The sequence below is a fragment of the Mycteria americana genome, chromosome 2, assembly GCF_035582795.1.
Source record: "Mycteria americana isolate JAX WOST 10 ecotype Jacksonville Zoo and Gardens chromosome 2, USCA_MyAme_1.0, whole genome shotgun sequence".
In the NCBI taxonomy this organism is placed as follows: Eukaryota; Metazoa; Chordata; class Aves; order Ciconiiformes; family Ciconiidae; genus Mycteria; species Mycteria americana.
The window spans coordinates 151,304,214-151,328,617 of record NC_134366.1 but is presented as its reverse complement, the minus strand read 5'-3'; the positions used below and the strand labels follow the sequence as shown (position 1 = coordinate 151,328,617).

At 36.1% G+C, this 24,404-nt stretch overlaps 1 protein-coding gene across 10 annotated transcripts in view; it reads right to left on the bottom strand.

Annotated features, from left to right (window-relative positions):
- Positions 1 to 24,404, bottom strand: part of VPS13B (vacuolar protein sorting 13 homolog B) — a 491,276-nt gene that overhangs the window by 257,142 nt on the left and 209,730 nt on the right. For 9 of the 10 annotated variants that reach the window (XM_075495027.1, XM_075495031.1, XM_075495033.1 and 6 more), the window contains 2 exons: positions 17,156 to 17,265; positions 3,429 to 3,576 (listed from right to left, as the gene is read on the bottom strand). In XM_075495027.1, the coding sequence (XP_075351142.1) occupies positions 3,429 to 3,576; positions 17,156 to 17,265 (258 nt within the window). The remainder of the gene's footprint in view (positions 1 to 3,428; positions 3,577 to 17,155; positions 17,266 to 24,404) is intronic. The other variant, XM_075495030.1, reaches the window with a different exon arrangement.

Below are 24,404 nucleotides of genomic sequence, written 5' to 3'. Positions count from 1 at the left end.
AAGTAGGTGAAATTAAAAGAAAGGAAATAAAGTGAAACATTGTGGGAGCAAGGGACCCAGAAAAATTAGAAAGGAGAAGAATCACAGGCACCTTATTTTTACTCACTTAATAAACTAGTCACTCATTCACCATATTCCAGCACATTATATACCTGTCAAGAAATGAACTGTGAAAGAAAGGATCCACTGAAACTTCTCTGAGAATGAGATCTCACCTTTCACACTTGTATTCATCCAACCTTTTCTAACCACTGTAACTGGTGGCTTTGTAATCAAAGCAGAGACTTTTTTTTGTGACACAAGATGTTAGTTTTTACTGTCCCCTGAATCTTCCAGTGCAAAGCCAATTCTGACAATCGGGGCATAAGATGAACTCTACAGGAAAAGCTTCTAACGTCGCATGAAATTTCAGGAGGCTATACAGAGAACAAGCCTGCATGGCAGTGCAGTGTGACATGGCTCTCCTTTCTTTAGTTACGGGAAACCTGTGTGGTCTACTGAAGCAGACAGATAGCATCCCTGTAAATAATTTCATTGGTATACAAGGCTTTTGCTCTTTGGCATTCATTTTATATTTTTATTCCCCATTCTTGCACGTAAATCTCAAATACTTCAGGTATATTACACCCGGCATTTTCTCTCCAGAGTATAAGAAATAGGTAGACATTTTAAAACACAGGCTAGCCTTCAAACCAGAAGTGTCAGGCACACTACATCTTAAAAACAAACAAAATAGACCCTCTGCTATATGTATGTAGCTTCACTTAAAAAAAATAATAACATTTTCAACAAATTTTTAACAGTTGAGAATTAATGAAACCAAATTTAGTAATCTGTTCTTTAAAAGACTGCTTCTAAATCAAAAAAGAAAATGCTTAGTCAATGTTATCTTGAGAGAATTAGTACTATCACCTTTCATTTCTTAGTATCAAACTCTATGCCACAAAATTGTTTTATAGAGAAGCCAAATATCTGCTTAATCACAAAACCCCCAGCATTTAGGCTAAACTTATTTGATAAACTGAATGGGTAAAGTAGAGTGGTAGCTAACATAAATGAAACCTAAAAATGAACTTTTCATTTTTGCAGCAAAGTGTTTTGTACTAAGTAATTGAAAACACATCTTGATATTGACTTCAAATTAAAAAGTGGAAGAAGTTGAAATGCACAGAAATCCTTCTTTTGCTTTTAGGATGTTATTTAATAATTTATCATTTTGTTTTATCATTTCTGCACTCATACACACAAAAGCCAAAACAAAAGCAAAACTGCCATTCATGGCATTTCTAGATTTTGAACAATAACACGTTCTTTTAGTAGACTATTCTGGTGTGATCGTTACTGCAGAAAAGATAATACTTAAGGTGAAGAATAACAAGGGCTGAAGATCAAAACTGGCTACCAAGATGAGCAGGTAACAGACTGGGACACTAATTTTCAAAACTCAAGTACAAAGCTACTTCTGCACACTATATGCATACTTTTATAAGCTGGCAATTAACACAAACTAATTAGCATCTGTTCATGCAAACAGCTGGTTTTGAATGTCAAAAATTCAAAATTACAAAAGTTTCTATAGTGAATTACACCTTTGTGCTTTGTTGACAGGCACAGGTGGAATTAACCTCAAGAAGAAACATATCATATCATTTATGATGTTGATATAGCAGAACAGATGATAAATATAGTTAAAAGAAGAATATACTTAGTACAGTAATTTCATTACAGGCAAAAATAAAGGAAATTCATAAATGAATGGTAAAAATAAAAGGGTAAATGGTAAAAATAAAGGATAATCATAAATGAAATAGAAATCTTTGAAATGAATCTATTATTTTACTACCAATAACAACATGGCAACTCACATAATAGTCAGAAAACAGATTTTCTGGTTTCAGTTCTTTTTTAATCTCAAAATAACAATTAACCCTACAACTAACGGACAAGATTGTAATCTCAGTTTCAGCAGACAACATCTTGAAGTACTTCATGATTATCTGGAAATAAACATCAATGCAAAGGAAAAGATAATTTGTTCAGTGTATTTCAGAAGGATTATTAAAAGTCTCAGCTGGATAGTCACTTTTTTTGGATGATCTCCTACTTTACTACTTGCAGACAGTACTATATGAATAAATAGCCTAGAAAATCCCAGAAAGCCATATCATCTTGATTAGCGATAACAAAGTTTAACTTTAGCACTCTTAAGTGGCCAGAAAATATTCCAAAATTTAATGATCTCTTGAAGTCCCGAAACAGAAGTGCCAACAAATGCATTTTCTATGGGAGAGTGACTCTGAAAACAGTGAATTTTAACTGTTTATGCGCAAAATCTTGACTTCCATACATGCCAGACTTTAAGCAATGTGAACAGACTGACTGAAATCAAAGAGGTTAATCATAGTGTATAAAGTCTGATAAAATTACAGACTAAAATATTAAATATCAAGGCAAATAGCAGATATTCTATTGAAAGCACATCTCCTTTATCTCTTTTTAGAAAACGTGTTACATGAAACTATCAGGGCCTCAAAGATAGTACCTAAACAAAAATGAGAAGAAAATTAAACATATGTTTCAAAATTGCAAGTTTTACAACTTTTTAAATTAAAAATAATCAATTTCTGGGAGAATATCTCTTTAAAACTGAAAATTGTTCCACGGTATTTGCACAGCTTGTTGTAGTAGTCACTTTCTAGCCCAAGTGGAATCCAATACACAGCATTAGTATCAAGGTTTGTTGAAGCCTTAGGCCGCAAGCTGTGAACTTTCACCCAGATTCACTGACCGTGCACTGAACTTTTACTTGGCTACATGAAGGAAGGCCCCCGAAACCGGTGCAAACCAGAAAGATAAGGAAGCTTCAACCTTAGCAGAAGTTACAACCTTAGAGATAAGAGAAGAATCGGCCTGCCTAGAGACAAGGAAAGGGCCCAATGAAGAGCGGGAAGCCCCCAGACCCTGATACTACTACTGGTCCAAACTGCCTCCTGAGGGGAGGGGAATTTAGATTGTAAGGGTATCATTGCCCAGGGATTTCTTTGTTCTGGGTCCCTCTCCGGAGGCACCCAGCTCCAGCTGTTTTCACCTCTGTACCAATCAATAAATTTGTCTGGCGTATGTCTTATTGGAGACTCTGCTTTGGGAAACCTCGGGTCAAGCCGGAGGGGAGAGAAAGCGCCCGAGAGTGAGTGTGTGTGTGAGCGAGGGGTCGAAAAGAGGCACCCGTCAGCTCAGCGGAGCTGCCGCTGCGAAGGAACTCTGGTCCCAGCAGTTAAAGTCTCACGTGGTGTGCGACTCCCAGAATGGTGTGCGAGTGCTCGGGCAGCTGCGTCTCCTTTAACAAGCTAATGCTGTTCAATTATGGACACATGTTATTGGAGGGAGGTTGCAAAGGCAGAATGACTAGTTCGATTAAGTGATCATACCTGTTACTGTTTTTGTTTTGACAGGACTGCTGGCATACTCAGAGGCTTGATTTGATTGCTGCCTTGCCAAAGGTGCACTTCCAATTGATGCTTCATCCTCTTTTTTTCGAGTTACTGACACACCAAGCGGAGCAGTTCCTCCAGACTGCTAGAAAAAGAAGTGCCTTGTGAACCACTCAAAACCAAAACACATTAATATTGAATTATGACATTGTCATGAGAAGCAAGTCTTAAACTACATATTTTGAAATATATAGAAGACAACTTGAAACAATGATTAGAGCGCATATATTTTGAAAACAAATTATGAAATGCTACATTCAGACTTGCACTTGTATTTATTTATTTTAGTCCTGTTAGTCTGAAGAAAAGCTCTACGATAAAAAAGTGAAATATAATTTATTAACTTAAAATACCATGCTTGTTAGCCAATCAAAATGCACATGAATAAACCTGGATGATCACCAAAGCAAAATAATTATCTAAATGTTTCATAGAAACTGAAAAATTTTAGCTAGATATGGAGATCCCAAAGTTTTGCAAAGAAATTTATCAACCTTCATTAAACTTCAAAAGAAAAGATGCATTGTTATTTATACATTATTATATTTGTTCCTCACATTTTAAATATAAAATTTAATTCTGATCACTACTGATTTTGAATTGTTTTGTCTTTCAAGCACATCAATAAATGACAAACTGCTCAAAATATGACACTGTTAAAAAAAAATGAAAGCATGAAAATCTAGTTTGAAGGACTGCATCCTTATTTTAAGATCAGAAAAGAATGACGTGTATTAATCCACATGGGTTCTGGAAATGGAGGTCCATAAATGAATACAGTCTATTGGTTTTGTTGTTACTTTTTTTTATTAACTCAAGCTAGAAAAGACAAAATCATTTAAAAAATTGGATCGTCAATTTTGCTGTACAGTTGGCTGTTGACATTTTGCTGTAGCATTAGCTGCTATGTAAATTGTAGATGTATCCAAGCTGACAAAAGCAGAATATTTCTACTGTTGATTTTGCGGAGGGTTATCATTTAAAGATGACAAAAGTTTTTTCTAAAGATCAGACTTTAGGATTACATGCATCTTAATCAATTTTTGTATAAGTTAATTTTGTTGCTATTGGAGTAAAAATGTAATCCATATAGCTGGGTAATGAGAAACCTCACACGTTGCATTAGGAATCTCTGTGGGAAACAAATTCGTGTGAGGCGGGCAATGTGCTTGTAAATTTTCTCCAATAGAAAACAGATCACTGAATCAAGCAGTGTGCAACACGTGCACACATACAAAACCCCAAAACAAACAGAAAAATCATTTAATTGCAGGAGAATGACTTCCAAACGCCTTCACCATTTTCCACTATAAAAGTAAATTAAAATAAGACAGACAATCAACTATTTAATCCTACTCCAGTGAAAACAATCAACTTATATATACAGTGGTATGCAAAGTTAATAGGAAAATACTAATGTCAATGACAAACAGAACTCTCATCTCTCCTCCTCCCTCTGAATGTACAGTCCATCAGCTTTGTCTCCAAAAGCACTAAAAAGTAATTCTGCAATACAGTAACATGCCACTTTGGTGTCCTCTAGCCATAGCAACAATAAAAATCCCCATTGGCTTTGAAAAGACAAGTTTTACACCACAGAAATACTTCCCATGTGCATACAGAGAGAGAGTCTGAAGTTTTGTAAACTTTCGTCACACATTTTACATCACTTATTTTCAAAATTTAGCAGTTTATCTGATACAACCTTTCATAAGGCAAAGCCATCTGCAGCTTTCCCATGACAACAACTGTTGAGCCATAATTTGGCAATTCTGGACGTAACATTTCAAGAACATTGACTTGCCAAAGTGAAGCAAGAGTTTCTGAAGAATGAACACAGACAATACAAGACAGTACAAAAGACAATAGGATGAAAATACTGTCTAAAGAAGCAGTATCTATTTCTGAACCACTGAATAAATGGATCAGGAAAATATAATAATAATAATTTACACCACTAGTCATATAGTGAAAAACATCAAGGCTATCACAGCCAGCCAAAGCTGGAAAAAATTATGACCAAATATTGAGTGCTTGAGTGCTGATCTGGACAAGGAAACAGCTGTTTCATCTTTGCTCACTGAAATCAAGCCTGATGTTGCTGTTGATGACGCCCAGTACAATCTTGTCAGGTTTTTGGCAAAAGATGTCTGGTTAAAAGAATGCAGAAGATTAAAGATCAACGTTGAACTAGATGGAAAAGGATCATCGAGATTTGGGTTTTAGCCACAAACTGATGAGGAAATTGTGGCTTGGGAAATAGCAGATGACAAGAGCCCCACAGCTGTACGAGAAGATGAATCTGATGGGAAAGGAGACATTGCAGGCAAGTGTTATCATAAGCATTGCATCACAAGAATCCAAAAAGCTAGCTATAAAGTAATATGTAGTAAAGTTTCATATACCTACTTGGGATGTAAGCTTTATGGTTACTAATTGGTAGTATTACAAAGATGATAAATGAAGAACATTTAATAAAGTTATGGAACTACAGCAACATTTATATGAGGTTGTTTTGTTGACACAAAGTCAAAATCAGATTCTGTTCTAGAATATTGACCACAATTTTATCAATGCAATAATGTTTTGTGGCTATTATACACTGAATACTAGATTAATAATAATTCATGGTACTAAAAATAAGAAAATTTACTACTTTTCCAGTATAATTACTACAATTAACTTTTTAAGTGGTGGCTAAAAAACTACAAGAAAGTCATCCTCTTCCAGATTTAAATTTTACTGACACAAATAATCTAAGACATTACATACCACGTTAAGTATGTGTACACAAAACACACACATACATATATGCTATTTATGCATATAAATGGATCAACAGATACAGATTACATTTTTTATTTTACTTCATATTGTGTGGTCAACATGACTTTGGAAATGATAAAGGACTAAAATCAGAGAAAAGCACAGAACAATAATAGCTAAAAAACAACCTGCCAAAAATACCAAGCCCCAAGTATTTCCTGATTTATGTGGAGATATGCCAACTAACTGAAGCTAAAATATCCTGCAAAGAGGGCTAGTGGAAATTTGCCCCAGGTAGAATAAGTTAATATTTTACTTGAGATTTTGGGTAACTAAATATTTTATTTCTGAATTATAACTTCCCATGAGTGTGAGGTTGAACAGGAATGCAGGCAGATCTGGGAACATGAGAAACGCATTCTAAAGAAAACTCGACCAACTGAGCAGACAAGTAACTTTCATTTGAGGAATGCCTATACAGTAACCTCCCTGATAACAAACCAAAGGCAAAAGAATATTCCAAGAGAGGAACTTAAATATTATTACTAAAGGAAAAAATGAAGTACTGGCTTGTGAAATGCTGAATTCAGAAACCTCAGCCCAGACATGCGTTGCCATCTTTGAAATGATACCAAACCCAGCTATCCCATATGGTGGATGCTGCGTGCACACAGACTGACATGTACACGTGCAGTAGCTTGCAACCAGCAAGCAGGAAGAAAAATTAATGAAGCCTTTGGAATGGGGACAGATGGCAGTTCTACTCAAGACATGGTGTTTTCTGAACATGTAAGATCACTGTCATGCAATCACTATCTGTCTCAGAGAATATTTACCTACGCTGCAAGACTGTCCAAACTGTGCCAGAATGAGCTCCAACAGCAAGGAGGATCTACATTGCCCACCTTGCAAGAAGTTCTAATATCATGAAATCACGATCACTGCTTGACTAGAGTTACATTTCATTGTTTTGATTTCTGAGATTAATAATATAAGCGCATACTTAAAATTGCTTCAGAGCACTCAAACAAAACTAGGCATTAGGCCTAGTTCCCAATTAAAATTAAATTAATTAATAAAATTACATGAATTAAAATGAAATTATTTCCTAATTAAAAACTCCTGGGGTTCACAAAAGCACCTTCTTTCCTGGAAGATGAACTTGCTAATTCAAATGAAATTCTGTGACTGCTTCAGGTAGGAATTTCAGGTACGCTCAGAAAAGTGTTCTGCTGGGATAAAAGATCAACCACTGATTAGCTATAATCTTTCCAAACTTATGTGATGAACTGACATCAGCCAAGAACCCCCACATTTTCACCAGCTGATGAAAGCATCCTATCAGCAGTTTCAAGGGGCCTCTGAAAGTAGAAGATATAAGGTTCAAGTCCCATGTAGCTTTAGTTCCTTAAGTAAGCAGTAACTTCACTCCTACATTCTTCAGAAACTTAACTGTGTTCCTCAGAGTAAGAGGTGACACATCCTGATAGGGATAAACACAGTGCTTTTGGCCTGCAAGCAGTACCAGAAATCAAAACCTATTATAATATTTAAGAAATCTGTGCAGACCAAGAAGATAATTATGTCTACCATAGAAACATGCTTGTTTTATCAAAGCTTTTCCTGCTCTTTATCAAGGTAGAAGAGAAAAACTAGAACTAAAGAAGGGCAACACAGCTCTACCCTCAACAGCCAACTTTGCTACAACATGGAAAAATCTTAAGTTTGGGTACTGAACCTTACCCTTACATTGTGTCATTCATTCATTGCCATTCATTATCTGAAGTGTTTGGCTCTTAAAGACTCAAAGATCTGCAATATTCCAACAGTCATCCTAAGACAGATCAAATTAGAGGAATTAATTGTTCTACATGAGTCTACAGACCAAGTCATGATGATAAAATTATTTCATCTTAGGCAAACATTCCAGAGACACCTCTGGTGCAGACCTCTGAATGAAGAATTGCCCAAAGCGTACCATCAAGAGTTGATAATATCCTCAGCTCGCAATGAACTTTCCATAAAGCAGTGAAAGGATATTATAACACAGTAAAATTCCTAAGATAATGGTAGAGAAAGGAGAAAATGAGCAGAGAAAAAAGTTGCAGGAAAAAAATGGATTAAATTGAATTGCTAATGACCAATTCTGTAATCTACATATCCATCTGATGAAAAATTCTTGGTTTTGAATTGGGATACACAATCATCTGTGGTGTAGATGTTCATGAGAAAAGGGAGAAATATGGATTCTGGAATCACGTTGGTGTATTACATTCCAGTGTTTTAAAGCATGATGAATCTATAAGAGGTGTAATGTCTTTTCCTTTGGTGTTCCCCTATACAACTAAGGATGTTCTCCCTGCACAGCCGGTTTTAGATCTACTCTGTTACTGAAATACTCATTGAATTAGGTAGTAACACACACATGCATACAGAACAGTCAAAGAAAATGACAGAAATATGCAGCCGTACACATTTATGTTACACATCTACATATATTATGCATAGCCACACATTTTTGATAGTTTAGTCTTCACTAAAATTAGTCATTTTATCTCATAGAAATGAGTAATGTAAGAAAAGTATTGACAAGCCACGGAGGCTTTACAGGAATGTGCATTTGAGAAAAAAAAAGATTACATGCACTCATTGATATATTCACTGCAGAAAGTATCACATACCTGACTGTCTCATATCAAAGTATAGCTAAGGTTTTTTTACCAAGGAAAACAAACTCTTTAAATATTTATCTGTGCAAAGTTAAGTATGGGCTTTTATAAGAGAGTAAATATACAAAAGACACCACTGGTTTACAAAAATAAAACAAGCCACATGTGAAAAAATCTTAAAAAACCCAGTCAAAATAAAACATTAAATTACTGGAAACAAGGCCTCTAAATGTGGCTTTGTTTTGCTTTTTAATAGGGAGGCAATGTTAACAAGCAGTAAACAGCATACATACAAGAAGTCACTCTCTATAGTGGTATCTTTACCAAATTCTGTTCAAATTAACCTTTTGTAAAGCATTAAAGAGCTTATCTTTTCAACAGGGCTTTCAGACCAAAGAAACACAAGGGGTTTAAGCATATATTATAGATATGCTCAGTTAAAGAACTGTTAAAAAGCAGCAAGCAAGCAATCGGTACACATACTAAACTAACACATCTACTGCTGCTACACTAACACATCTACTGCTGCTACACTAACACATCTACTGCTGCTACACTAACACATCTACTGCTGCTACACTAACACATCTACTGCTGCTACACTAACACATCTACTGCTGCTACACATATAGCTCAGCTTTACAAAAACAATCCATACAGACTGAAGTATTTTAAAAAAATGAACGCCAATTTTGGCTGACACATACAAAACATTTAAAAAAAAAATCAGCTCAAACTTCTGTGCCAGTTTAAACCCTGCTTAAAATCTAGCATAGGTTCATCAATCATCAAGTAGGGTATGTAAGATGTCTTTTGAATTTGCTGCTCCAACTTCATGGATTATTACCAGTTACTGAAAAAAATGGTGGTAACAAAAACATTTCATGAAAGTCTAACAAATTCAGGGAACCAAAAATGTGATTATTTTGAACACCCAAATAATGTAAAATATGCAATTTTCATGTGGAACATGTGGATGGAATACAACGTTATCTGGCTCATACTAATTTTCCTTTGAGCAGTCACACGGACTGTATATAATGCAGAATAATTACATTTTTATCAGATTTCTTCTTAATGCATTAATTCTTAAAATGTAGAGCTGAAGAGCAAAACATTTACATTCAAAAAAATTTACCCATGTGTCCAACATAATATTCTTTATAAATATTGATATCTTTAAACCTTTCTTATTATTTCCATTTCATAGGTATAGCACACCAAATGTCAGTACAAAAACATTTACCACTTAATGACTTTCTCCAGAATGCTTTTCACCTATTCTTCAGGTTTTGAACTAAAGGAGAGTAAAATCAAAAAGTGTGTTTTTCAATTTATTCTTGCCATATTAAGTACTAAAAAGTTGAGAATCAATCCATTAACCATTAGAACTATCACCTAATTGGTTAATAACAAGATGGCATGAAAATTCACTCTTCTTTTAACATATACATTAAGTAGCAAGTTCTGGTTGTTGTGATTTTTCTTTTAAACTAACAATTTGGTGTAAGTATCTTAATAGGCACAATGTTCAGAAGGTGCTGAATTAAAACATCTCTAAGATGTCTCTAGCTTACAAGTCAAAAACTGAGGATTTTGAAAGTAAGTTTTGAACTTTAAGTCACAGTACTTTGATTTATAAAGTTTATTCCTTGCTCTGCACTAAGACTCAAGTTATTTCAGCTCAGTATTATTGAAGAATAAACTAATATAACTTAACACAATCAATTCCAACCAACGCTGCCACTTTAATATACATTGTGTCTTGGGTGTTCTGGGTTTTTTGTTTTTTAACCCATTAGCTGGCAAAGGTTTCTGGTATTGATCACTGCACACTGTACACACAGTACAGTGCTCCAAGCAGGAAAGGTGATCTACCAGTAGTGTCTTTTTCTAGACAAAGCAGCACGTAATACTTGTTATAGTGATTATCTGGAAAGATCATCAGCTGATGATGAGGTGAAAATACGCTCATGATAACAAATATCTTTTCCTTACCTCTTCCTGTCCCTGTTACCAATCCGCGGTTAGTTTTTTTTTCCTTTTCTGACACTAAACAACTGTATTTTCTTTTGTTTGTACATTATTCAGAGCTGTTGGATATGAAATCAACATAAAACATTTTTGAAAAATGCGTATAAATTGTATAAGTATTACACAATCCTGACTAACTTCTTGTGTTCATTTCAGCTTAGAAAAGGAAAGAAGCAAGAGCGCAAAAGAGCTGGAAAAGAGCCAACTAAAATATTTCACTGTCTATGGGAATACACATCGATTTCAAGTCAAGAAAGTTATGAGCTTCTTTTCCTATTGGAAAAGGCTGAGGTACTGAATACCTTCTTCACTTCAGTCTTTACTAGCAAGACCAGCCTTGAATCCCAGCTCCCAGAAACCAGGAGGAAAGGATGGAGGAAGGAAGACTTACTCTCAGTGGAAGAGGATCAGGTCAGGCAATACTTAAGCAAACTAGACATATGTAAGTCCATGGGCCCTCATGGGATGCACCCATGAGTGCAGAGAGAGCTGGCAGATGTCATCACAAGGTCACTTCCAATGTTCTTTGAACAATCATGGCAACTGGGAGAGGTGCCTGAGGACTGGAAGAAAGCAAATGTCACTTCTGTCTTCAAGAAGGAAGATCCAGGGAGCTACATGCCAGTCAGCCTCATCTCAATCCTTGGGAAGGTGATGGAACAACTAATCCTGGAAACCACTTCCAGGCATATGAAGGACAAGGTGACTGGAAGTAATCAGCATAGTTTCATCAAGTGGAAGTCATTCTTGACCAATTTGATAGCATTTTATGATGAAATGACTGGCTTGGAAGATGAAGGGAGAGCAGTGGATATTGTCTACCTTGACTTCAGTAAGGCCTTTGACGAAATGATTGGCTTGGTAGATGAAGGGAGAGCAGTGGATATCGTCTACCTTGACTTCAGTAAGGCCTTTGACACTGTCTCCCATAAGATCTTCCCGGAGAAGCTCATGATGTATGGGCTGGATGAGTAGACAGTGAAGTGGACTGAAAACTGGTTGAATGGCTGGGCCCAGAGGGTGGTGATCAGTGGCACAAAGTCTAGTTGGACTCCAGTAGGTACCAATGTACCCCAGGGGTCAATAATGGGTCCAATCCTTTTCAATATCTTCATTAATGGGAGGAGTGGCTGATATGCCAAAGGGTTGTGCTGCCAGCCAGAGGAACCGTGACAGGCTGGAGAAATGGGCTGACAGGAACCTCATGAAGTTCAACAATGAAAAGTGCAAAGTCCTGTGCTGGGGGAGGAACAACCTCACATGCCAGTATATGCTGGGGGCTGCCCAGCTGGAAAGCAGCTTTGCAGAAAAGGTCCTGGTGGACACCAGGTTGAACAAGAGCCAGCAAAGTGCCCTGGCTGCAAAGGTGAACAGTATCCCGGGCTGCACTAAACAAAGTATTGCCAGCAAGTCAAGGGAGGTGATCCTTCCCCTCTACTCAGAGCTGGGTCTAGTTCTGGACTCCCCAGTACAAGAGAGACATGGACATACTAGAGAGAGTCCAGCAAAGGGCCACGAAGATTATTAAGGGACTAGAGCATCTTCCACATGAGGAAAGGGTGAGAGAGCCAGGATTGTTCAGCCTGGAGAAGACAAGGCTCACGGGGGACATCATCAATGTATAAAAATACCTGAAGGGAGGATGCAAAAGAAGATGGAGTCAGGCTCTTCTCAGTGGTGCCCAGTCACAGGACCAGAGGCAACGGGCACAGACTGAAACACGGGAGGTTCCCTCTGAATGTAAAGAAACATGTTTTTACTGTGAGGGTGACTAAGCACTGGAACAGGCTCTTTATTGAGCAAGACCTCGTACAACTTACTGTAATAACTAACAGGATTTTGCAGACTTCACAAAAAAGAAAACTGAAGAGTTTGCCTCAAGTTCAGTTCAAAGAGAGATGTTAATAAAAATAATATAAACTAATATAATAAAAACATAATATAAACAAAAGCAGCATTGGCTTTGCCCTATCACCTTTTAAAGAAAACATGCTGCACATTATACCATACAGTATACAGACAGCAGAACTTCTTACTACAAACTGTTTCAGTAGTTTCCGCTATTATTACTGGGAAAATTTACAAATTATAAACTTGCAACAAACATATTAAAATAAGGACATGAAAAGCATGCAACAACAGCTGTGTGCTTGTTTGCGTTTTGTATATATAGACTTGTTATTTCATTTCTGCCAAACCAAATTTTCCAAGAAGCATTACTACTCATGATTAAAATCCAGTTATGCCCCTCAGAATGGCATTATACTGGCCTATGTCCAATATCACCAATTAGATAAGAGGCAATAATGGACAAGACTATAGATACAGAAGAGGCTTATTTTACACAACGCTTTCACTTCAGCGGGAAACTTAAGAACTACACCACATATTTCTAGTAGCCATGAGAGAAATCCAAAAGCAATGTGTAGATTTGTTCAAGCACTGAGAGAATGCCTCATGGATTTTGACTGCAATGTTCTCATTGTTTCTGTGCTTCAAAGGGGACAATGGAAAACTTAGAGATGCATGTTGAAATTCAGAATGGATAGAGAAAAACAAGTTATATTTACATCCATTTACCCTAGAGCACTGACCATATAGCCACAACAGCAACCACACAGATCATTATTCAAATACGTAACAGCAGCCACATTTTGGCATGCACTGTCACTTTGTAACAAAAAGGTAATATGCTACAGTGCCATTCCCTGAAAGCATCTGGCACCAAATAATCCATTTTATTTAAAATATTATGCAGAAGTCTTAAAGACTAGTTCTATTTCCAAGTTTTCCTTTTTCATTTTTTCAAGTTAGTTTAAAATAAACGTGAGGAAGAATGATGTATGTATCACACCATGCAGAAACATAACTTATGTAGAAGGGTTGTACATTTAAGTGAATTTTCAAATTCTAACATTTTCTTTAGATAAAGACTAAGTCCAATCCCCTTCTCCTGCAAACAGTTGTCATAAGTATTGTTCCTAAAGACATAAAATTCCATATAGGAACGAGTTAGAAAATTTCATTCTAATGGTAATAGAAGCAGCAAAACACTTTACTGTAGTCTTACTACTCAAGATTTTAAAATCTTTGACTTCTGGCTTAAGTATATGAAGAACTTGTTTATATTCACTGATTATTGTGCCAAATTTAACTTTTCATTTAAATAGCTTCTCTCTCCTTTTGGTGTTTACCTTTAGTCAGACTTAAAATCCTCATTTATCGTTCATCACATTTTTCAGACACCATCTAAGAACATATCAGGCCATGTGACATAGTTTACTAGAAACTACATAAACACGGTTAAAGGTATAACCTAACTGTACAAAATAGACACACTGGGTAAAGGAGGGGAGAAAGTGTAAAGAAGTAACATCTGTACAAACCAAGTAACATAATGGCCTCAGCTACCACACTAGTTCTACAATTACTAGCTGCTGGGTAAGCAAGGTGCAAAGAGAGGTAGGTTTAGTAATAGTCTAACAGTAACACATGGGAAGGGGTAGTCCTCACTGGGCTGCGTGTACCCCCACACCCAACACTGCAGTCGTTCATTGCTCTGTTCCAGTTGAATGAAGTCTCAGGAAGGCCAAAGAGAATTACATTTCTTGGTGGCTGCATCACATTAATCTTAAAGAAGTCACAGTATGGCTTTATGGAAAAATAATTGAAAATTTATGTTTTGTAAAAACGCATTTACTTTTATGTTTACTTCTGTCCTATCCCATTTCAGCTTATGAAGTTAAGTATGTTCTGATATTTCTAACTTTTCATGCTTTCAGACAAAACCAAGCCAACAGTTACATTACACATAGTGAGTATCTCAGTAAAGATAGAAAATACACGTACTACCAAATTGGCATTATAAACCTAAGAATTCCAGAGTAATAGTTGAAAGGCAAACAAATCTGAAGAAGTTCCGGTATGTAAAGGCATACCTGTCTCTGTGGAGAGCCAGACAACCCCAGCCCTATCCTGTATGCAATCAGAAGTTTACATGGCTATAGTTGTGGTCCTAAATAAATTAATAATTTGATTTAACTTATTGAACTCATAATATTATTACTTCATAGAATGTGCACACAGAACCAAACGTACTGAAAGATTTTCTGTGTTTTCAGATAAAACTCACAACTTTGACTTACTTAAAATGACAGAGAAAAAAATTGTATTAAGTAGACATTAAAACTTAAAATCTCTTAACATTTAAGATCTTGAATGACACAAGTAACTTTTAAAGTGATGTATTTTCTTTTCTTCTGTTGCAATTGTAAAAGACTGACGATTAGAATAGCAGAAGATGAGAGCTTTATCAGTCAATAACATTTTGACCATAACACTTGCTTGAAAGCATCATGTCTTACAGATGTTCCATTAAATGTTCAAAAATTATGAAGGTTGTACAGAGCATTTTGTTTTGTTATACAAATTAGACTATGGTAACAAGCTAAACCTTTTCCAATAAGTAATATACAAGGCCATAACTTTGACTAGAATCCTTGTCCTAGGATAATTATAGTATTACATAAAGAAAAAAAGTCTTTGGCTAAGGACAGTTTAATACAGGTACATTTTTCAAATAAATTTTCTTCAGGACTACTACAGACATTGTAATTTTTATTATGATGTGCAGTCTATTACCACAGTTACATTAACAGTGAAACTAGTATGATGTCGACAGTTAGGTTTATAAATTCACATTTAAAATAATTTCAAATGACTAAGCAACTCTAAATGCTAGTAACATTAGAAATGTGATACAGTAATTTTAATCAAAAATAGATCATAAAAAATTTAGCAGGCTGTATAAGGTAATGACACAAATTACAAAATAAATACTTAATCAAAATTTGGTTAAAAATGTTGCCACTGGTGATCAAAACCATGGACAAATAAGTTTCCTAATGAAGTCACTAAACCTTTCTAGCCACTCAGTATACAAAGGCAATCAAAAGAGAAAGCATTGACTAACAGCTGATTGTATACATTAATGTTAAGGAAAGACTTTTATACGAACATTTGAAATAACCAGGCTCAATTACATTTTGGAAGGATACATAACAGTATTGCAAAAGTAAATAAATGGTCTGTTTTTTAAAAAGGGTATACCAGGAAATGTTGTGCTGCTCCAGTTATAATGCAGGAATGAAGAATAACTCAACACACTTAAAAACAGTGTAAAGTTATTAAAACGATAAAGCAGCAGTTCACACATTGAAGTTTTTCAGATGGTGCTGGTGCAAAACAAGCTTAACGGGACTCGAATTAATGTTTGACAATTACTACCTAACAAGGTCATTTACACACAAGAAACAGAAATGTTTACAGATCATGTTAAACCTCCCACTTCAAGGGCCCAGTATGAAACTTCCCTGATGTGCATAGTGTTCTATAATTATGAGACAAATATTGAAAGATTCTTATATTGGACACTTAATAATGGACCATTTATAACTGAGACAGAACATCAGGCTACACAGTCCACGAGTTTGATCAATTATGACAAATTTAAGCTTTAGAACATTCTACTGGTCTGCCAAACAACAGTTAAAAATAAGTTTAAAATCAGGCAAAACCTGTGTTCTTTCCAGGTCAGGAGTATGGGGCGTGAAAATTAAGGTCAAGAATACATCAAAGGAAACACTGTGCCACACAGACCCACAGCCTTAACTTCTTTTATCTTTTCCAAGCACTTTGTATGCAAATAGGTGTTATGACATTATATAGAGAATCTGTTACAGTGTTCACTTATGTCTGGTTATGAAAACTGTATGGTTCATCTTCTATTAAGATGGGTTTTAATAAGAGTAGTGATTTTATAACAAATTATGCAATTATTTCATAGACCATCCCAAATGGTTAAAACATGATTTACTATTCAGACTCAGGAGGCTTATGAGGTCTCAGTAGTTAAAACTAGTTGCAAAACACTGATCCTAAACAGTAACCATCAAAAAACATTCTCTCTATTCTTTTAATTAAACATTATAAATGAAAACATTGTGAAATGAAAATTTTAATATGCAAAACATATTAAACATTTTAAATAATTCAAAATAAGATCAACAGCATGTGCAGCAAACTACAAAGAACAGGGTGACAGAAAACAAATATGTGGAACAAGAATGCACTACTGGCATATTTGAAAGAGAACGTTTTCCCTCTCCACACTCCTTTCCCTCCAAAAATACGTACCTGTTGAATGTGTCTACTAGCTCGTTTCTGAGGTTGGTAGATAAGCCAAGTATACAGGACTGGATCAACATTAACTGCTAATCCTTCTACACTGGACAAGAGTACTGCACCTATACACAGTAGAAAAGAAAAGAAAATGTCAACTATCTGCTAAAGAATCTCCATAAATGTATTCATTTTTCTTGCACACAAATGATCTTTGATGCACTTTTGTTTGGATTTGACTTACATATATATTTATTTTAAATTCCAATCAAGAGTAATAATTAAAACATAAACTTCAATAACTTCTGGAAAGTGAGAAACTTGTCAGCACTGCCAGGGTTATGGACACACACACACAAAAATGCGGAGAACTGCATTTTGATTTTGCTTATTACAATATTTTGCCAAGAAAAATGCTTGTTTTCAGGAAGTTGTGTGTGTAACTGAATACACACAACACCTTTCCTCAGGTTCTCAGCCAACAATAACATTATGCAAGAAATGAGTCAATGAGACCCTTGACAGAAAGAGAATATAATGCCTGACTCCCCCCAACCTCAATAAAAACTTGCTCTAGGAGAGTGGGTTCTTTTCATGAAGACAGGTCTACTTTAGATTAGTGTTATGCCCAAAGCTGCTCAGGACAAACATTTCATGTAAAGGTGGTCATGAGTATTCTTTAGTGGACTAGTTAGGCAAAATAAGGTAAATTTTTGAGCTCTGCTGATGTTGGCAGTCTTGGTACTGTGAGCTCTTCAGATTTTATCCTAAGTTTTACAATATATCTTATTTTCTTTAAATCTCACTTTTGAAGTCCTAGGATTACAAGACAGGGTTACTATATCTTCATTTCTTAAAAGTACACTTCTAGTTTTCTTATGCTTGTGAAGAAAAAAATTACATGGGAAACACTGAGGGTCAAAATAGGAGAAAAACTATTCTCAGTATCCAGAAATCTTAGCATATACTTCAAGCCAAGCACACTAAAACCCCATTTACAAAGCACTATTTGTTAAACCTGCATTAGAAATCTGATGATGTATTAGTGAGGCTTTTGTTTCAATAGTACAGATGAAGTATCTATTGCAGCAGAACTTAATTACAGAGCTGTAAAATTCAGAAGCAAATGGATTAATATAATACAAAGGTATTGATTATATTGAAAAAGTGTGGCAAGTAGTAATAGGCAGTTATCTTTTCACATAAGTTTTGCAATTTTACAACAAATAAATAAATGAAATAATGAACTAAATAATGAAATAAATTCAAAACAGAAATCCTGGTTACTGGAAGGTCCCAGCACCAAGTTCTAGAGAATTACAGTAGTTCTATAATTCAAAGAATCATAGTTCCTAAAGCAATATATACAATATTTACTCTGAAGTATACAATACAATTATGCAGCAATCTGAATTTAATAATAAATTCAAATAAATTCAGAAAGCTTGTCACAGAATTCAATGTACTTTCCAAAAAACAGCAAAAATATACGCCCCAACATGTAATACATCACCAAAATTGTAAATTAAAAAAAAAAGGTAAGTTATGAGGTTTTGTGTATAACAAAATTTTTAAACCAGCTGAATTCCAAATGGCAGAAGACCCACCAACCTGGGGTGACGCACGCAAAGCCTGATGAGTACAGTGGGAAAACGGCAGTCAAGAAATACACAAAGATAAATCATCTGCCTAGTGCAGGCTTGGAGTTGGAACACACACAGTGAGGAACTCCTATACACAGACTAGTCTATGTGATCTGATGGTTTTAAATGTCAGTAATAAACCTTAGAAATAAATCTGCAATTTAAGGCAAAGCCGATGTCAAGCATAAAGTAAAGGGGTAATGTGCAAGTAAGAGCAGCAGTGAATATGCCTCGCGGCAGGATCTGGAGGAGACTAGAAAAAGGAAGCAGAAGGTAACAGAGCACTGATAAAGTATATGCTACAATCATTAGCTTTTATAAGACACTTGGATGCCAAAATAAGAGAATCCTGCATCTTTAAGAGATACCGCCTGTTGTCAGCAATGCTTAATGAAAGGTTTAATGTATATGTGATATGACAAGTGGGAGTCAGAGACCTCCCAAAGAGAGAGGAATAAAGTCAGCCTACAGGCAAAGTCAACAAAAAACCCCACACTTATAACAGACTCCTGAAAAGGAGAAGGGGAAAAAAAAAGTGTTACTGTAGCACATGATGCTAGTTACTTAATTTAGTTTCTTGTTTACTGCAAAAAATCAGCTAAAATTAAGAAGTTCCATACAATTAAGTCATGCTTTGAACTGAAACTATCTTTTCACTTCAATGAAGTCACATCCCATCAAACTCTAAAGTAAGGCAGAACAGAGAGCAAAACAGTGTATTTTTCCAGTTGTCTTTTGTCATTGATAGCTTGTGTTTGACAAAAAAATGAAAAAAACAGTACAAGTAGTCAGATAAGCAATTACATTATTTGCCTTTCAATTTGACTGTCAGGTAGCTTTGGCCTCCTACCAAGCCACTTCTGTCACACTGAATTACTGAAATTTACTGCTGTATTTGCTACTCAGCCACTATACTCAAAGAGCAGTTTAATCACCTATGTAAAGTTGTTTTCTGTGTAACAGCTTTCTTCAAAATAAATAACTATGTAGTCAAAGAAAAGTTTCTCAGATTTGCCTCCTCCTCCCCCCCCGGCCCCCAACCTCTAAAACTTGTGTTTTCATGCCAAGAAACAAGAATCCCCCTCAGTTTTCAAGGAAGATCTCACTGATGTGAGGACCAAGCTGTAAGCTGGCAGCAGACTCCTCACACGTCTAAAAAAAAAATTAATTGCTATTTTGTCTCTGTCAAAATGCAATGCTCGAGTTTCCTGGATTTCATTAAGATTGTGGTGAACTTTCTTTTCTCCCCTCCCCTTTTCTCCTTCTAATTAAATTTACATTTCAGAAAAAACAGACCTTAGTCCCATACCATACTAGTTTCCTTTCCAGATCCCAGTTCTTGCCAGAGTTATCTATTACATCTATCTAGTAAATGATTTGAAAAATAAGAATCAAACCCAACACCACGTAATCTTCGAACGTTTGAGAATTTCCTCAAAGTCATGGTGTCATTTGCCAGGCGCAGTCTGGGCAAATAATTTCTTTCCTCCCCAGCTTTCGGCTCTCTCCTGAAGGAGCGAGCCAAGGGGAGGCTGCAGGCGGGCGCTGGAGGAGGATGAACAGGAGGCAGCAGAGCACAGCTGCGCTTGGCACTCTCACCCTGCAGCCGAGCTTTTGACAAGCTTCCTTGGACCATGACAGCTGCAGCAACAGCACTCGTCTGCCCAAGGGACCAGGGAGGCTGCGGAGGATAACCTGGGGCCTCCTGCGCTTGGGTTGGCTCTGCCGCCACCTCCTCCCACCTTGAGTGCTGAGCAAAGGCTGTTGGAGGAGCAGAGGGGTCGCTAGCCTGGGGCTCTAGCCCTACCCTCTCCTTCAAAAGGGAAATTCAAGCATACAATAAGTGGGACAAAAAGGGAATATGGTACACTTCTGGTGAGATGGAAGAGGGCACCTGGGGGATGCAGATGCAGAGAAGAGAGGCCAGAGGTAAAGGCAGGATAGGTGAAATGGGGAAGAGTCGAGCAGTGGTGGTGCTGAGGGATGCTCAGTGGTGATGAAAGAACGGAAAAGGGCTTCAAATATCACAGACACAGAGACAAGGATGAAGGCAGCAAGATGGTGAAAGAGGAATGCAGAGGTGAATGAGCGCTTTGGGAAGGAGAAGGGAGGTGGCAACACGTGGTGAGAACAGCTGTCTTTTTGGAGACATAAGAACCTTGTGAAAGAGTAAACTGCATTACCGAGTCACTCCCAACATTTTGGTGAAAAAATTTACCAGAAAGAGTAGACAATAATAGTTCAGTCATAATTTACTTATTGAAACTCAACATTTAACACAACAGCAACGTACTATGATGCACTAGACATTGAGAAGAAGCCTTGCTATTTATGTGCAGAAAAATGTATTTTATCTCTGCAAAAATAAGGGATCACCCTGGCAGAATTCTTTCTAAATTCTGCTCTGTGTGTATGCAGTATCCAAACACATCTATATTGCTATTTCCAGTAAAAACTTTCAGTAAAATATTTTAGATATTCCCCTAAAAAATGAACTGAAAAACCTCCACAGGAAGCGGAATTTTAAGTTATAGTTAATGTACACTTTCTATTGGGGAGGGACCACAAATATGAACAAAGGGAATGATCTACAATAAAAACTAATTCTGACAAGTTCTGTTTATTTTTAGTAACTAAGTAACTAAAGAAAACATTACACCATCTTGCTATATAAACTGCACCATGAATTATTTTAGCATTGAGCTCATGACTCCTAGATGTCTCAGGACACGTGAATGATACGGAGGCGCTGATACAGGTTGAGTTAGCATCATTAATTTAGTATCCAATTATTTTAAAGGATAACAGAAAGAAGAAATCATCTTTTTACTTATTGTCTTACTGTTTTGAAGGGCATTTCCACTAAGGCATACTATAAAAATGCAGATCTGCATATTACACCCAAATGAAGAGTTCTTTTTTATAAAAGCACATAGGTAATTAGTTCTTTCTGCTAGTTGACCCAGAACAGATGCATTGTAAACCACTAAATGTGGAAATATCTAACTCCGTTTCATTTTAGTCTGGGAGTCAACTAAGGGAAAAAGAGTGCTCTTTACTATTCTGCTTATTGCCAAAATGGCTTGCTTACCCACATTCCAAACAGGCTTTACCAATTAGCTATCCTATGGCACCACAGCCATTTTCAGTCACATCCCAAGCTGAAGTAGGAGGTACAGATTGCAGTTACACAGCATAAAAATTAAACATGAAACCTTTTTGTCCACTTTGGATTATCAACGACAAGCCAATATGATTGTCTTGCAAAATAATCAGCTTATCTAAGAGACGGAGTCCTGCATTTCATCCTGAATTGAGGAGTCAGACAAAGGAAACCGATATTTCAAGCTACAAAGTTTGTGATTGTGAAAAATTATTTTTACATTATACCAGCTAGAATAACTTAATAAATTTTGTCTAACTACTGAAATATATGTCTGCATGTCTCCCTATTCAATGTTGACTTGAATGATTACAGATGGCCTTTTATGTAAACATTATCTCAATTTTATCTTGGAGAAAAATCTCCAAGTCTACTGTACTTTCATAGAGTTTTATGTTCACCAAGTACTTAAAATAACTCTAAGATCAATTAGTTTAGTTGCTTAGACCAATATAAGAATATTTCATTAAAACAGAAGTAGTGGGGTACCATTTTCCCATGAACTAAGGCGCTTTGGTCTCCAATATCAAACACAGTTCCTTCATACAACAGTTATTCTTTGCTCAAGCATACACACACCACAATATTTTAACACTATTCCTTTTTTTTTTTTTTTTTTTTTTTTTAAGAAAAAAAAAAGCTTTTGATCTTTGGAAACATTCAGTAAGAATGTACTTCTACTGCTGTCATGACCTTGTAACTCTCCTACTGAGGTTTATAGCAGAAAAGCATTAAGTGCTGAAACAAGAGGTCAGCATCATTATTTTTATTTCAAAAATAAAGTGAAGCAGAGAAGTGAAGTTATTAAATCATGCAGCAGGACAGCAGGACCCAGGGATAGAATTCAGATGTTAAAGTTATGTGCCACAGCCAAGTACCTACTGTAACTAGTAGCAAAAATAAATGTAGAGGTGTGACTTGTGTTAATCATAATTCTAAATCACACAGGCCTAATTTCAACTGAACGTTCTAATAAACCATCATTAGGGCTAAAGAAAAGAAACATCCCATCTCCATCAATATACATACCCAAATACTCACAAGTGCTGAATTATGGAATTATACCATTAAAACATGCAACATTTTTCTAAAGTACAAGGAGCCCCATTTCTGCAAATCAATCTGAAGCAAGGTATATCAAAGCAAGGTGTGGAGAGCAACCCTCAGTTATTTCATATCATCTCTGCCCTTTGATGTTAAGAATGGAAATGAGTCCATTTAGTATTTTGTCTTTCATACTGAGGAAATACATTATGACATGCTGAGATGCAAGTTTTCACAAAAATGCTAGAATATTCATATTTAACTTGTTTGCTATGCATTTTTGAAAAAACAGTATCTTGAAAGGCTGCTTTGTTTTCCAAAATTCATTTGAGCAAAACTTCTATTTCCTTTAGAGAATATGGTGTGGGTTTAGGGAAACAGTTTAATAGGCAATAACAATCAAGAAAAATAGGAAATGTGTAGGCAGCTGTAGTATACAAAAATGTCAGCTTTATTTGGATGATTCCTGAATCAATTCTGTGAAAACATAACAGCAATATTCCTATGCTGAGCCGCATAGCACCTCTTCCTTAATTTCTAGGCTTTTAATGCAAGAATGTCTCATTCAAGTATAATTTCTTCATGCTCACTTTTAGGTCCTGTTTATATATTTAACCATCACACTTACTGTTCTGTAAATATAAGGAGAATGAGGAGCTCTAAATTCAACTGACAGAAAGACTATACAGATAGAAAGCAAGGATATATTAAGACAACTTCAAAACCATATTGTCAGTGAGTGAATAAAATGATATGAACATTTTAGAAAACTTGAATTGTTTAGAATGCTTGGTTTGTTTTATTTGTATTAAAAAAAAAGGGGGAGAAATACAACATTCAAGTTGCCCAGAGAGTTAGGTTTCCACTCAGAAAATACAGGGTGGCCCAAACTGACTCCAAGCAGGGGCTGTTACTGGAGACAGTGCTATACAAACAGGTATTCAGAAACCCAGTAGAGCTTACAACTAATCACTTCAGGTTACAAAGGTATCTACCAAAGTCAAACCTAGTGTTCTCCTAAGGAATCAACAAGCGTAAGGACAAAGCAGATTTAGTTACGTAGTCTACTGGAATTCCCTACACAAAGTCTACAAGGCATTTCATCAAAGGCTTTTAAAGAAACTATGCTACCTATAAGGTATAAGAGAGGAAGTTAAATAGATAAATAATTTGAGATTGGATAAATTATTTACAAGAAAAGAAACAGTGATAGGAAAACATGGTAATCTTCACTATGGAAGAAGGCAGAGCTGCAGGGACCTGCGCTGCCCAAGACATTCCAAGAGATTAATATGGTGACCAACTCCGCTGAGCTACCCAGAGTAACCAAGAACAGGGCTGACCGAAGAACTCCCAAAGTACCCCACCCGATTCAATAGAGATAAACATACTTTTCCTACTGGTATCGCTGCCT